We start from the raw sequence: 14747 nt of genomic DNA, 5'->3' as shown, positions 1-14747 counted from the left end.
CTCTCTTGCATGGTATTCTAGTAACTACCCTGTCCTCTCTAACATGGTCATCTAGTAACTACCGTGTCCTCTCTAACATGGTCATCTAGTAACTACCCTTTCCTCTCTAACATGGTAATCTAGTAACTACCCTGTCCTCTCTATCATGGCCATCTAGTAACTACCCTGTCCTCTCTTGCATGGTCATCTAGTAACTACCCTGTCCTCTCTAACATGGTCATCTAGTAACTACCCTGTCCTCTCTAACATGGTCATCTAGTAACTACCCTGTCCTCTCTAACATGGTCATCTAGTAACTACCCTGTCCTCTCTTGCATGGTAATCTAGTAACTACCCTGTCCTCTCTAACATGGTCATCTAGTAACTACCCTGTCCTCTCTTGCATGGTAATCTAGTAACTACCCTGTCCTCTCTATCATGGCCATCTAGTAACTACCCTGTCCTCTCTTGCATGGTCATCTAGTAACTACCCTGTCCTCTCTAACATGGTCATCTAGTAACTACCCTGTCCTCTCTAACATGGTCATCTAGTAACTACCCTGTCCTCTCTAACATGGTCATCTAGTAACTACCCTGTCCTCTCTTGCATGGTAATCTAGTAACTACCCTGTCCTCTCTAACATGGTCATCTAGTAACTACCCTGTCCTCTCTTGCATGGTAATCTAGTAACTACCCTCCAGCTGACTTTTTCTTCCTCTAAATCAGCAGCTTTGATATTAGCACATGAGGTAACCACGGAGGAGCCAATTTGTGACGTCCTCTTAGTGTTGGCCACACCTGCTGTGATCCGATTAGCTGACTTCATCAAAGCAACAGCGATAGTGGTCAGAGGCGGGGCCTTGGTGTTTGAGTGGCAGGTGTCTCTCCCAGAACTCACCACTCACAGTCACACAGACAGGTAAGTCTATCCCCTGAAGATATTTACTGTCACAGAAAGTACATTTTTTTTACCTTGTTTTCTCCCTACTGTTTCTCTCTCTCTTCTTTGGTTTTATGTTTTCCCTTTTCTGTTTCTCTCTTCTTTGGTTTTATGTCCCTTTTCTGTTTCTCTCTCTCTCTCGCTCCACACCACTCCCTCAATCTATTCATCATCCCTCCATCTCTCCCTCTGTCCCAGGAACACCAGTGTGAGCTCCCTTCATCTCCAGGCAGTTGTTCCAGGGATGTATAACATTACCGTGACAACCTACTGTCCCCTGGGCCACACCTCAGTCAGCCGACACCTAAAGGTCAGGGTTCATGGCCCCGTGGGTCACGTTCAGGTCCAGTACCCATTTGGGTCGGATCGGGCAGCGCTCCACCTGCAGGCTGTTGGGACCTACGCCACGTCCCTCCTCCTGTTCAGAGGACACTCCTTCTCCCACAGCGCCCATTTTGTTTTTGACTTCGGAGACGGGTTGCCAACTTCATATGTGAACGGTGTCTCTCATTCGCTGGGAAAGAGTGCATCTACCTATCACCAGTTCACTAAAGGTTAACAAGTAATTATGTTTGCAAATTGAAATAAAAATAAAAACAATACCTTACATTCTCCTGAAATTCAGGCATGAAGACATTTTGGACACACTGTAATAGTTGATATTTGTCAAACTGTTGAATCTTTATTGCATCCCCAGAGGGAGTGTTCCAGATCAGAGTGTGGGCCTATAATGAGTTCTACAGAAGTATGGCTACGGAACGTGTGTTCTATGTAGAGAAGGTTCCAGCGGGTCTAGAACTCTCTGCCAACTCAAGTGTGGTCCATAAGAACCAGGTGGTTCTCTTTGAGGCTCTGTTAGAACAGGGAACTAACGTCTCCTACACCTGGAGTATGGGAGACCAGACCACCTATGTCAATGCAGGTATTAACCAGGACTGGATGTGATAACAGGTTCTCATACTTACAGACCAGACAAAATGGATTATGGAATATACTGAATTACATCACAATTCATTAATTTCCAAATGTGTCTCAAATCATTTTGGAATCTATAGTCTTTTGTGTGAATATAATTCTGTATGCTTTATCTGTGTGTGTGAATATAATTCTGTGTGCTTTATCTGTGTGTGTGAATATAATTATGTATGCTTTATCTGTGTGTGTGAACATAATTCTGTGTGCTTTATCTGTGTGTGTGAATATAATTATGTGTGCTTTATATGTGTGTGTGTGAATATAATTATGTGTGCTTTATCTGTGTGTGTGTGTCTCCAGGTGCTGTAGTGTCCCACGTGTTCCTGTCTGTGGGTGCGTTTGAGGTGTGTGTGTTGGCTGAGAACAAAGTGGGGAGTGTGAGCCACTGTGTCCCCGTCTCTGTGCTGCACCGGATGCAATGTGCGTATGACATATGACGTCCTATCTATGTCAGAAACAGGTACTGTAAGTTCTGAAATCATTCATTCATGAAATGTAATATTTATTTCCTGTACGTCATTTGTCTTTCCCAGCTGTGAGTATCCACACAGAGAAGCAGGCGTATGCCACAAACACTGATATAACATTCCGGGCCCGGACAGAAGAACCGGACCCTGTGGAATTCCTCTGGCACTTTGGAGATTCCGGACCACTTCGAACCACATCACGCTCCTTAAAAAAGACATACCACACACCTGACAGGTTCTCACTCATGTCTTTGATGAACACAATTAATCAGTGATTAGTCATAATCAGTAGGCACATGGTCACACACATGTTTGATATTTCCAGAACAAATACACCCTATAAAGTTGTCAGATTTACAAATCTAGTCTACTCCTTCCTGTCCTCCCAGGTACAGTGTGGTGGTGGTAGCCTCCAACGGGCTGAGCTCCTTCACCTCCGAGGTGCATCCTGTCTTGGTCCAGAGAGCTGTGCGTCCTAACAGATTGCTCCTCCAGACGTCTGTGGTACTGAACCACACCGCCAGCTTCACCTGTAGGGTCAACTCTGGAACCAACCTTTCCTACTCCTGGAGCTTTGGAGACGGAACCTCCAGGACGGGAGGGAACACAGAACAGCATGTGTTCCACAGGTCAGACTGAATCTTCTAGAAACTTCTATTAAAGGTGCAATCTATAATTGTCCTACCCAATCAATGGTGTTGCTCCTGCACTTGATTGTGAACTGATTGCAGTCTTGGTGAATGTGACAGATGGTGACATAACATGGCATAGTGTGTGACTGTTCCCCATGCAGGACAGGAGAGTTCACGGTTGAGGTGACCGTGTCTAACCTGGTCAGCTCTGCCTCCCTGACCGCACAGATGTTTGTGGTCGACCGCCCCTGTAAACCTCCAGCTGTTAAAAACATGGGACCGCTCAAGATACAGGTAAGAGTGTTACTGAGAGGCTGAAGGTTTGGACCTGTTGGCATAAGGATTTGGACTGACAGACACAGGGTCATATTCAGACTGACCCCAAATTCCCTCTCCTCTCCTCTCCAGGTACGGAGGTATGAGCCAGTGGGTCTGGGGGTGACGTATGAGGCAGAGGTGCAGTGTGATGTGTTCCAGGGTCTGGAGTACAACTGGTCTCTGTATAACTCTACAGGCCTGCCTGTACCTCTACCTCCTGTTCACACAGACAGACAGAGCATCACCCTACCCAGCCACTTCCTACACTATGGTATCTACACCGCTATAGCCAAGGTGAGTGGAATCAAAACAGAATTCACGCATTCTGTAATACTATATTTTTTTTATTTTTTTTTATTTCACCTTTATTTAACCAGGTAGGCTAGTTGAGAACAAGTTCTCATTTGCAACTGCGACCTGGCCAAGATAAAGCATAGCAGTGTGAACAGACAACAACACAGAGTTACACATGGAGTAAACAATAAACAAGTCAATAACATGGTAGAAAAAAGAGAATCTATATACAATGTGTGCAAAAGGCATGAGGTAGGCAATAAATCGAATAATTACAATTTAGCAGATTAACACTGGAGTGATAAATCATCAGATGATTATGTGCAAGAAGAGATACTGGTGTGCAAAAGAGCAGAAAAGTAAATAAATAAAAGCAGTATGGGGGTGAGGTAGGTAAATTGGGTGGGTAGTTTACAGATGGACTATGTACAGCTGCAGCGATCGGTTAGCTGCTGGGGATAGCAGATTTTTAAAGTTGTTGAGGGAGATAAAAGTCTCCAACTTCAGAGATTTTTGCAATTCGTTCCAGTCGCAGGCAGCAGAGAACTGGAAGGAAAGGCGTCCAAATTAGGTTTTGGCTTTAGGGATGATCAGTGAGATACACCTGCTGGAGCGCGTGCTACGGGTGGGTGTAGCCATCGTGACCAGTGAACTGAGATAAGCGGCACTTTACCTAGCATAGCCTTGTAGATGACCTGGAGCCAGTAGGTCTGACGACGAACATGTAGCGAGGGCCAGCCGACTAGGGCATACAGGTCGCAGTGGTGGGTCGTATAAGGTGCTTTAGTAACAAAACGGATGGCACTGTGATAAACTGCATCCAGTTTGCTGAGTAGAGTATTGGAAGCTATTTTGTAGATGACATCGCCGAAGTCGAGGATCGGTAGGATAGTCAGTTTTACTAGGGTAAGTTTGGCGGCGTGAGTGAAGGAGGCTTTGTTCCGGAATAGAAAGCCGACTCTAGATTTGATTTTGGATTGGAGATGTTTGATATGAATCTGGAAGGAGAGTTTGCAGTCTAGCCAGACACCTAGGTACTTATAGATGTCCACATATTCTAGGTCGGAACCGTCCAGGGTGGTGATGCTAGTCGGGCGTGCGGGTGCAGGCAGCGAACGGTTGAAAAGCATGCATTTGGTTTTACTAGCGTTTAAGAGCAGTTGGAGGCCACGGAAGGAGTGTTGTATGGCATTGAAGCTCGTTTGGAGGTTAGATAGCACAGTGTCCAGGGAAGGGCCGGAAGTATACAGAATGGTGTCGTCTGCGTAGAGGTGGATCAGGGAATCGCCCGCAGCAAGAGCAACATCATTGATGTATACAGAGAAAAGAGTCGGCCCGAGAATTGAACCCTGTGGTACCCCCATAGAGACTGCCAGAGGACCGGACAACATGCCCTCCGATTTGACACACTGAACTCTGTCTGCAAAGTAGTTGGTGAACCAGGCAAGGCAGTCATTAGAAAAACCGAGGCTATTGAGTCTGCCGATAAGAATATGGTGATTGACAGAGTCGAAAGCCTTGGCCAGGTCGATGAAGACGGCTGCACAGTAATGTCTTTTATCGATGGCGGTTATGATATCGTTTAGTACCTTGAGCGTGGCTGAGGTGCACCCGTGACCGGCTCGGAAACCGGATTGCACAGCGGAGAAGGTACGGTGGGATTCGAGATGGTCAGTGATCTGTTTGTTGACTTGGCTTTCGAAGACCTTAGCTAGGCAGGGCAGGATGGATATAGGTCTGTAACAGTTTGGGTCCAGGGTGTCTCCCCCTTTGAAGAGGGGGATGACAGCGGCAGCTTTCCAATCCTTGGGGATCTCAGATGATACGAAGGAGAGGTTGAACAGGCTGGTAATAGGGGGTGCGACAATGGCGGCGGACAGTTTCAGAAATAGGGGGTCCAGATTGTCAAGCCCAGCTGATTTGTATAGGTCCAGGTTTTCCAGCTCTTTCAGAACATCTGCTATCTGGATATGGGTAAAGGAGAAGCTGGGGAGGCTTGGGCGAGTAGCAGCGGGGGGCTGTTGGCCAAGGTTGGAGTCGCCAGGTGGAAGGCATGGCCAGCCATTGAGAAATGTTTGTTGAAGTTTTCGATTATCATGGACTTATCAGTGGTGACCGTGTTATCTAGCCTCAGTGCAGTGGGCAGCTGGGAGGAGGTGCTCTTGTTTTCCATGGACTTTACAGTATCCCAGAACTTTTTGGAGTTAGAGCTACAGGATGCAAATTTCTGCTTGAAAAAGCTGGCCTTTGCTTTCCTGACTGACTGCGTGTATTGGTTCCTGACTTCCCTGAACAGTTGCATATTGCGGGGGCTCTTCGATGCTATTGCAGTTCGCCACAGGATGTTTTTGTGCTGGTCGAGGGCAGTCAGGTCTGGAGTGAACCAAGGGCTATATCTGTTCTTGGTTCTGCATTTTTTGAACGGAGCATGCTTATCTAATATGGTGAGGAAGTAACTTTTAAAGAATGACCAGGCATCCTCGACTGACGGGATGAGGTCAATATCCTTCCAGGGTACCCGGGCCAGGTCGATTAGAAAGGCCTGCTCGCAGAATTGTTTTAGGGAGCGTTTGACAGTGATGAGGGGTGGTCGTTTGACCGTGGACCCGTGGCGGATACAGGCAATGAGGCAGTGATCGCTGAGATCTTGATTGAAGACAGCAGAGGTGTATTTGGAGGGCAAGTTGGTCAGGATAATGTCTATTAGGGTGCCCATGTTTACGGATTTAGGGTTGTACCTGGTGGGTTCCTTGATGATTTGTGTGAGATTGAGGGCATCAAGCTTAGATTGTAGGACTGCCGGGGTGTTAAGCATATCCCAGTTTAGGTCACCTAACAGAACAAACTCTGAAGCTAGATGGGGAGCGATCAATTCACAGATGGTGTCCAGGGCACAGCTGGGAGCTGAGGGGGGTCGGTAGCAGGCGGCAACAGTGAGAGACTTATTTCTGGAGAGATTAATTTTTAAAATTAGAAGTTCGAACTGTTTGGGCATAGACTTGGAAAGTATGACAGAACTTTGCAGGCTATCTCTGCAGTAGATTGCAACTCCTCCCCCTTTGGCAGTTCTATCTTGACGGAAAGTGTTATAGTTGGGTATGGAAATCTCAGAGTTTTTGGTGGCCTTCCTAAGCCAGGATTCAGACACGGCAAGGACATCAGGGTTGGCAGAGTGTGCTAAAGCGGTGAGTAAGGCAAACTTAGGGAGGAGGCTTCTGATGTTGACATGCATGAGGCCAAGGCTTTTTCGATCACAGAAGTCAACAAATGAGGGTGACTGGGGACATGCAGGGCCTGGGTTTACCTCCACATCACCCGAGGAACAGAGGAGTAGTAAGATGAGGGTGCGGCTAAAGGCTATCAAAACTGGTCGCCTAGAGCGTTGGGGACAAGGAATAAAAGGAGCAGATTTATGGGCGTGGTAGAATAGATTCTGGGCATAATGTGCAGACCAGGGTATGGTGGGGCACAGGTACAGCGGAGGCAAGCCCAGGCAGTGGGTGATGATAAGAGAGGTTGTATCTCTGGACAAGCTGGTCTCAATGGGGGAGGTCACCGCATGTGTGGGGGGTGGGACAAAGGAGGTATCAGAGGTACGGAGAGTGGAACTACGGGGTCCATTGCAAACCAAAACAATGATAACTAGCCTGAACAACAGTATGCAAGGCATATTGATATTTGAGAGAGACATACAATAAGGCATAAAGTGATTGCAGGTCATGATTGGGAGAGCTAGCTAAAACAACAGATGAGGTAACAGCAGCTAGTCAGCTAACACAGCAACAGAAGGTAAAAATGGCGATGACTGGGCAGAGAGGGTCGGATTAACTACACACAGATCCTGAGTTAAGGCACAGAGCCGACAGAAAAAACACAAATAAACAGAATGGAGTACCATTAATTAATGGACAGTCAAGCAGGCATCAGCTATGTAGCCAAGTGATCATAGTGTCAAGGGGGCAGCCATAGATGGAGCAGTGAGGCCTCCACTAAGCTAGCACGCGTTTAAAGTTAGTAGCCCGGGGGGTGGTCTGCTCAGACGGAGGGGGTCTGCTCAGACGGAGGCCGGTTGAGGGCACCGGTTGAGGGCACGTCTGCAGACCAGACATGGTCGTGTCGACAGAGAATCCAAGCCGGATAGCGATGGCGAAAGAGAGGTTTTGAATTGTAGAATTGTGTTTGCTAACTGGTGCTAGCTTCCTGGCTGCGCTAGCTGCAAGATAAGCTAGCAGTTGGCAGACCGGGGCAGGCAAGTTAGCCTTTGGGGGACGTCGCGATGGGGGGGGAGTCTGTTTTGCCTCTTCGTGCGGTGACGTCGATAGACCAGTCGTGGAATTAGTAGGGTTCCAGGTAGCTCTAGGTAGCTAACAGGCCTAGTAGGTTAGCAGAATGGGCCTTCAGCGGGCGTCACGCCTGAGGGGCCTGTTGGAGTCCTCGGGCAGATTATGTAGGTATTCCAGTCGTAGAGGATCGGCGGGGTTCCGTGCTCCGTACCGGCAGTAAAGGGGTCCGGATATTGTAGCCCAGGAGTGGGCTTCAGTGGTAGCACAGGAGCCCTAGCCGGGCTAGCTTCAGGCTAATTGGTGCTTGCTCCGGGATGGAAACGCTAGCCAGGAGTGGTCACCCGGGATTGTGGTTAGCTAGTTGCAAAGATCCAGATGAAAATGTTCAGAGTTTGCGGTAGGAATCCGGGGATATGGAGAGAAATAGGTCCGTTATGCTCTGGTTTTAGTCACGTTGTTCGAACTAGCGAGAGCTTTCCGAGCTAAAGGTTAGCTGATGACCGCTAGCAATGGTTTGCTAACTGATAGCTGGTAGGCAGTTAGCTGGCTATCTTCAGTAGATGGATTCCAGATCAGAAGTAAATAGAAATACTTTAGAAAAAAGCAGATCCACGCCACATTGGGTGAGGCGGGTTGCAGGAGAGTATTTAGAAGTTGAGGTTTAAGAAAGTATTTTTAAAAGATATGCGAAGAAAAAGATGTAAAAAGATATATACAAGGGACACGGGACACGACAGGACAAAGACGTCTACACTGCTACGCCATCTTGGTATAGAAAGGCCTGCTCGCAGAAGTGTCAATATGTTGTCAATATGTATGTTGCTAGCCCTTTTCATTGAAAACCTGGCAAAATAGTATAGTTTTTATAATTATGTTATCATAACGTTGTCCTGTGGTTGTGTGTAGGTCCAGATCGTGGGCAGTGTGGTGTACAGTAACTACAGTGTATGTGTGGAGGTGGTGCCCAGTCCTCTGGTCTCCTTCATCCATGGAGGCACCAATGTGTTCCTCAGCAGCAGAAACAGCAGCATTATCTCCCTAAACGGACAACTCTCCTATGACCCCGACTACCCCATGAACCACCTCAGGTAACTACAGCAGTAACACTGGCTGTCAGTCTGTCAGTAGCCTACAAAAGCCTACATACACACCAGTTCTCCAGGAGAAAGGTTGGCCAGCCCAACTGCTCTTAGAGTTATTTTGGGATTGGCCATTTAATGAAATGGACCCTTTCTACTGTTACTAAATCCCTCCCCCTTACAGCTATAACTGGACCTGTAAGCCAATCAGTACCATCGACAGCTCCTGTTTCGACCAATATGTGCCCACCTCCTTCTCTGTGATCGTGTTTCCAGTGGGGTTCCTGAAACGGGACTTTGACCAGTTCAGGTTCATGCTCACTGTCCAGAGTGGAGAACGCTCATCTACAACTGACACCTTCATCACGGTCACACCCAGCCAGATCAGGTGGGGAACACTTTGATGTTACTTTACTTTTTGTACACTCCCCTCCATATGTATTTGGACAGTGAAATGCTTAGCTAGCATTTTAGATTTGAGATATAATGTTTTTCATGAGATGGCGGTACAGAATGTCAGCTTTTATTTGAGAGTGTTTTCATACATATCTGTTTTACTGTTTAGCAATGAAAGAACTTTATCTCTCTCTCTCTCTCTCTCTCTCTCACTCACTCGGCATGAAATACAATTTGTAGATATTACCAAAGCAGTATAGTGGTACAGCATTTCAGTAAATACAGTACAATGTAATAAGGATAATGAAAAACAATTCATTTCAGTAGTGATAATAATACTAGTACATATAATCATGTATTCAGGTACAACATTACTGCTGTTGTATTGTGTAATCTTCGATCAATCAAAGTAATTAAATAAAAATACGATTATAAAAAGAAAAAGAAAAAGAAAGAATGTCTAATAAATAAACAACAACATGTACATGATGATGGTTCCACTATGTATTACCAGTAAGTTATATACAATGTAAATACTTCAGCGTGTGGCGTAGAGGTCTAAGGCACACTGCATCTAAGTGCTAGAGGCGTCACTACAGACCCTGATTCGATTCCAAGCTGTATCACAACTAGCTGTAATTGGGGGTGCACAATTGGGGTGCACAATTGGCCCAGTGTCGTTAGGGTTTGGCCGGGGTAGGCCGTCATTGTAAATAACAATTTGTTCTTAACTGACTTGTCTAGTAAATAAAAAGGTCTCTCTATGGCAATCATATACATATCTGGCAGTAATATTTGTGGTTTCTCCCTCACCCAGAATCATTCCCAGCTTTATGTCATTAGTAAATGCATAGAAGATGGGAATTGATTGAGATATTTTCTTTAAAAATATGATCTTATTTGGGAGTATTTCTCACAGTAGAGGAAAAAGTGCATCTCTGTCTCTACCTCCCCTGTCGTGCAGTGACCACATAGACACTCCCCTTTAGGTAGCCATGTCTTTTTGTGTTTCTCTTTTTCTATAGCCAATTGGTGGTCGCTGGGCCTGTATTTGGTCAGGATCTGTCTCTGTTTTGGATCTCTGACAGAGTACAGATATTCTGCCAATTTGTATTCTGTTTTGAGAGCCAAATAGCAATTTAGTATAGTCTGTACCAATTTTTCAAATAGGAGGTTTTAATTTCTGTAGCAACTTGATTGATTTCCCTCTGTGTTTGGATAATAGGGTTGTTTAGTGCTTATAACAGATGACATAGGGGACTCTCTTCAGTGTTCAGCTCTTGGGTTTCAAGTGCTTTGGAATTGTAAGGATGTTTTGTGGCTTAATTTCAAATGGTGCCAAAATGTTAGTGTCCTTTCTACAGATTTACAATTAAAGGGAATCTTCAAAGTTCCGCTCTGCATGCATTATTTGGTACTTTCTTTTGGATATTTAGGATAATCCTGCAGAATTCCGTATGTAGATTTTCTATTGGGTTTTTTTCCCAGTAAAATTCTTTGCAGGAATTTTCACCAAATCCACTGGAGGCACTGATTTTTTGTCTCAGGTAGTTGTACCGTTGGGCATGTTCAACCATGGTATTTATTAATTTGGAGGAGTGTCTGCTGCTCTGATCCCTGGTCTTTTTCTGGAAAATCATGACTGGTTTTCTGATTGTTGATTGCCCAGTTGATGCTGTATTCCTAAAGAATGTTAAGTTGTTCCTGTAGACCTTGATCTGTTGGTGACAATAGGACAAAGTCATCTACGTTGAGCAGGAATCTGACCTCTTCATCTTTGACGGTGTCTGTCCAGGGGCTGCAGATCGGTCCAACAACATTGCTAGTTTGTTGATGTAGACGTTGAACATGGTTGGACTTAAACTACACCCTTGTCTCACCCCTCCCCCTAGTGCAAAAAACGATGTTATTTTATTGTTCCGTTTAATACTACGTGTGTTGTTCAAGTAAATAGATTTGATGATGTCGTATAATTTATCCCCAATGCCGCTTTGGAGGTGTCACGATCGTCTTGAGGATAATGAGTGGACCAAGGCTCAGCGTGGAAAAAAGACATCTTCTTTTAATGAATCCCCCATGTCACATCCCCCATGTCACACCCTGACCTAACTAAACTAATAAAGAAAATCAATATAACAAAGGCCAGGGTGTGACAGTACCCCCCCCCCCCCCAAAGGTGCGGACTGCGGCCGCAAAACCTGACACAGAAGGGGAGGGTCCGGGTGGGCCTTCTTTTGGCGGCGGCTCCGGTGCGGGACATGGACCCCCCTCCACCATAGTCACTACCCGCTTTGGTGGCGCCTCTGGAACGGTGAGTCCCGGACTGAATACCATCCCAGAGGGCGCCACTGGACGGAGGGGCAGCTCCGGACTGAGGGGCAGCTCCGGACTGAGGGGCAGCTCCGGACTGGGGGCAGTTCCGGACTGAAGGGCAGCTCCGGACTGAGGGGCAGCTCATGACTGGCAGACGGCTGGCTGGTCATGGCTGGCTGACGGCTCTGGCTGGTCATGGCTGGCTGACGGCTCTGGCTGGTCATGGCTGGCTGACGGCTCTGGCTGGTCATGGCTGGCTGACGGCTCTGGCTGGTCCTGTCTGGCGGACGGCTCTGGCTGATCCTGTCTGGCGGACGGCTCTAGCGGCTCGGGACAGACGAGCAGCTCTGACGGCTCGGGACAGACGGGCAGCTCTGACGGCTCGGGACAGACGGGCAGCTCTGACGGCTCTGGGCAGACGGGCAGCTCTGACGGCTCTGGGCAGACGGCAGATTCTGGCCGGCTGAGGCGCACAGTAGGCCTGGTGCGTGGTACCGGAACTGGAGGTAGCGGGCTGAGGACACGCACCTCAAGGCTAGTGCGGGGAGCAGCAACAGGACGCACAGGACTCTGGAGACGCACAGGGGGCTTGGTGCGTGGTGCCGGAACTGGTAGTACCGGGCTGGAGACACGCACCATAGGGCGAGTGCGTGGAGGAGGAACAGGGCTCTGGAGACACACTGGAAGCCTGGTGCGTGGTGTTGGCACTGGTGGTACTGGGCTGGGGCGGGGAGGTGGCGCCGGATATACCGGACCATGCAGGCGTACTGGCTCCCTTGAGCACTGAGCCTGCCCAACCTTACCTGGTTGTATGCTCCCCGTCGCCCGACCAATGCGGGGAGGTGGAATAACCCGCACTGGGCTGTGTAGGCGAACCGGGGACACCATGCGTAAGGCTGGTGCCATGTATGCCGGCCCGAGGAGACGCACTGGAGACCAGGCGCGTTGAGCCGGCTTCATGGCACCTGGCTCAATACTCAATCTAGCCCTGCCAGTGCGGGGAGGTGGAATAACCCGCACCGGGCTATGCACACGTACAGGAGACACCATGCGCTCTACCGCATAACACGGTGTCTGCCCGTACTCTCGCACTCCATGATAAGCATAGGGAGTTGGCGCAGGTCTCCTACCTGACTTCGCCACACTCCCTTGTAGCCCCCCCTAGAATTTTTGGGGTTTTACTCACGGGCTTCCAGCCTTGCTTCCGTGCTGCCTCCTCATATCGCCTCCTCTCGGCTTTAGCTGCCTCCAGCTCTTCACGAGGGAGGCGATATTCTCCCGGTTGTGCCCAAGGTCCCTTTCCATCCAGTATCTCCTCCCAAGTCCAAGAATCCTGTATGCGCTGCTCCTGTTGCTGCTTATCACGCTGCTTGGTCCTGGGCAGGTGGGTAATTCTGTCACGATCATCTTGAGGATAATGAGTGGACCAAGGCGCAGCGTGGAAAAAAGACATCTTCTTTTAATGAAGAAAAACAAACACTTACTAAACGAACAAAATAACAAACGATCGTGAAGCTAAAACGAACTAAGTGCACACATGCAACATAGACATAGACAATTACCCACAAACACCTAAAGCCTATGGCTGCCTTAAATATGGCTCCCAATCAGAGACAACAATAAACAGCTGTCTCTGATTGAGAACCAAACCAGGCAACCATAGACTTTCCTAAACACCTACACTGAACACCACCCCATACATTCTACAAAACCCCCTAAACAATACACACACCCTAAACTAGACAAAACACACAAACATCCCCCATGTCACACCCTGACCTAACTAAACCAATAAAGAAAATCAATATAACAAAGGCCAGGGTGTGACAGGGGGCTTTTGTAATATAATCCATCATGCCATAAAGAATCAAAAGCATTCTTAAAATCAACAAAACTTGCAAATACTTTTCCTCTACTTTTCTGATGAACATGCCGGTGTATTACTGTGTGTATTGTGTATATTTGGTCTGTTATTCTGTGTTTGAATAGCAATTCGTTTTTTGCTGAGAGCGCTATATTGTCTAAGGAAGGTTTGTATTCTGTCATTGACAATACAGCAGAACAGTTTCCCCATGTTACTAGTGACACACATTCAACCTATAGCTATTAGGGTCTAATTTGTTTCCTTTTTTATATATGGGGGTTATGAGCCCCTGGTTCCAAATATCAGGGAAGCAGCCACTCTCCAAAACCAGGTTGAACAGTTTTAATAAGGCATCCTGCAACTCAGAAGTACTGTGCTTAAGCATTTCATTCCTGATGCTGTCAGGGCCACATGCATTTCCTGGTTTAAGGATTTGTATTTTCTTCCAAAGTTCAGCCTGTGTCATTTGTTAGTTAATTGGGTTCTGGTTGTTTATAATTGTGTGATATAGGGTCCTGAGTTTTTCTTGACAATTTTTTGGCTTTAAAGTAAGGTCTTCTGATGGTATCATTCCATAGCAACTTTCAAAATGATCTTTCCACATGTTGCCAGTTTCTCATGGTTTGAGAGTCCTTTAGGTGCCTTTTGACAAACTCCAAGCAGGCTGTCATGTGCCTTTTACTGAGGAGTGGCTTCCGTCTGGCCACTCTACCATAAAGGCCTGATTTGTGGAGTGCTGCAGAGATGGTTGTCCTTCTGGAAGGTTCTCCCATCTCCACTGAGGAACTCTAGAGCTCTGTCAGAGTGACCATTGGGTTCTTGGTCACCTCCCTGAGAAAGGCCCTTCTCCCCCGATTGCTCAGTTTTTCTGGGCGGCCGGCTCTAGGAAGAGTCTTGGTGGTTTCAAACTTCTTCTATTCAAGAATGATGGAGGCCACTGTGTTCTTGGGGACCTTCAATGCTGCAGACATTTTTTGGTACCCTTCCCCAGATCTGTGCCTCGACACAATCCTGTCTCGGAGCTCCACGGACAATTCCTTCGATGTCATGACTTAGTTTTTGCTCTGACATGCACTGTCAACTGTAGGACCTTAAATAGACAGGTGTGTGCCTTTCCAAATCATGTCCAATCAATAGAATATACAACAGGTGGACTCCAATCAAGATGTAGAAACATCTCAAGGATGATCAATGGAAACATGATGC

The 14747-nt window shown here is 47.2% G+C and overlaps 1 protein-coding gene across 1 annotated transcript in view; it reads left to right on the top strand.

Moving 5' to 3' along the window:
• The first annotated feature begins 1811 nt into the window (after positions 1 to 1811).
• Positions 1812 to 14747, top strand: part of LOC129823318 (polycystic kidney disease 1 like 1) — a 42165-nt gene continuing 29229 nt past the window's right edge. Inside the window, exons 1-8 of the mRNA XM_055882246.1 lie at positions 1812 to 1842; positions 2196 to 2315; positions 2429 to 2597; positions 2752 to 2991; positions 3156 to 3288; positions 3403 to 3606; positions 8796 to 8977; positions 9153 to 9356. Coding sequence (XP_055738221.1) covers positions 1812 to 1842; positions 2196 to 2315; positions 2429 to 2597; positions 2752 to 2991; positions 3156 to 3288; positions 3403 to 3606; positions 8796 to 8977; positions 9153 to 9356 — 1283 coding nt within the window. The remainder of the gene's footprint in view (positions 1843 to 2195; positions 2316 to 2428; positions 2598 to 2751; positions 2992 to 3155; positions 3289 to 3402; positions 3607 to 8795; positions 8978 to 9152; positions 9357 to 14747) is intronic.

Source organism: Salvelinus fontinalis, chromosome 25 (genome assembly GCF_029448725.1).
Source record: "Salvelinus fontinalis isolate EN_2023a chromosome 25, ASM2944872v1, whole genome shotgun sequence".
Lineage (NCBI taxonomy): Eukaryota > Metazoa > Chordata > Actinopteri > Salmoniformes > Salmonidae > Salvelinus > Salvelinus fontinalis.
The sequence above is the reverse complement of the archived record's forward strand: the minus strand, read 5'-3'. Positions and strand labels throughout refer to the sequence as shown.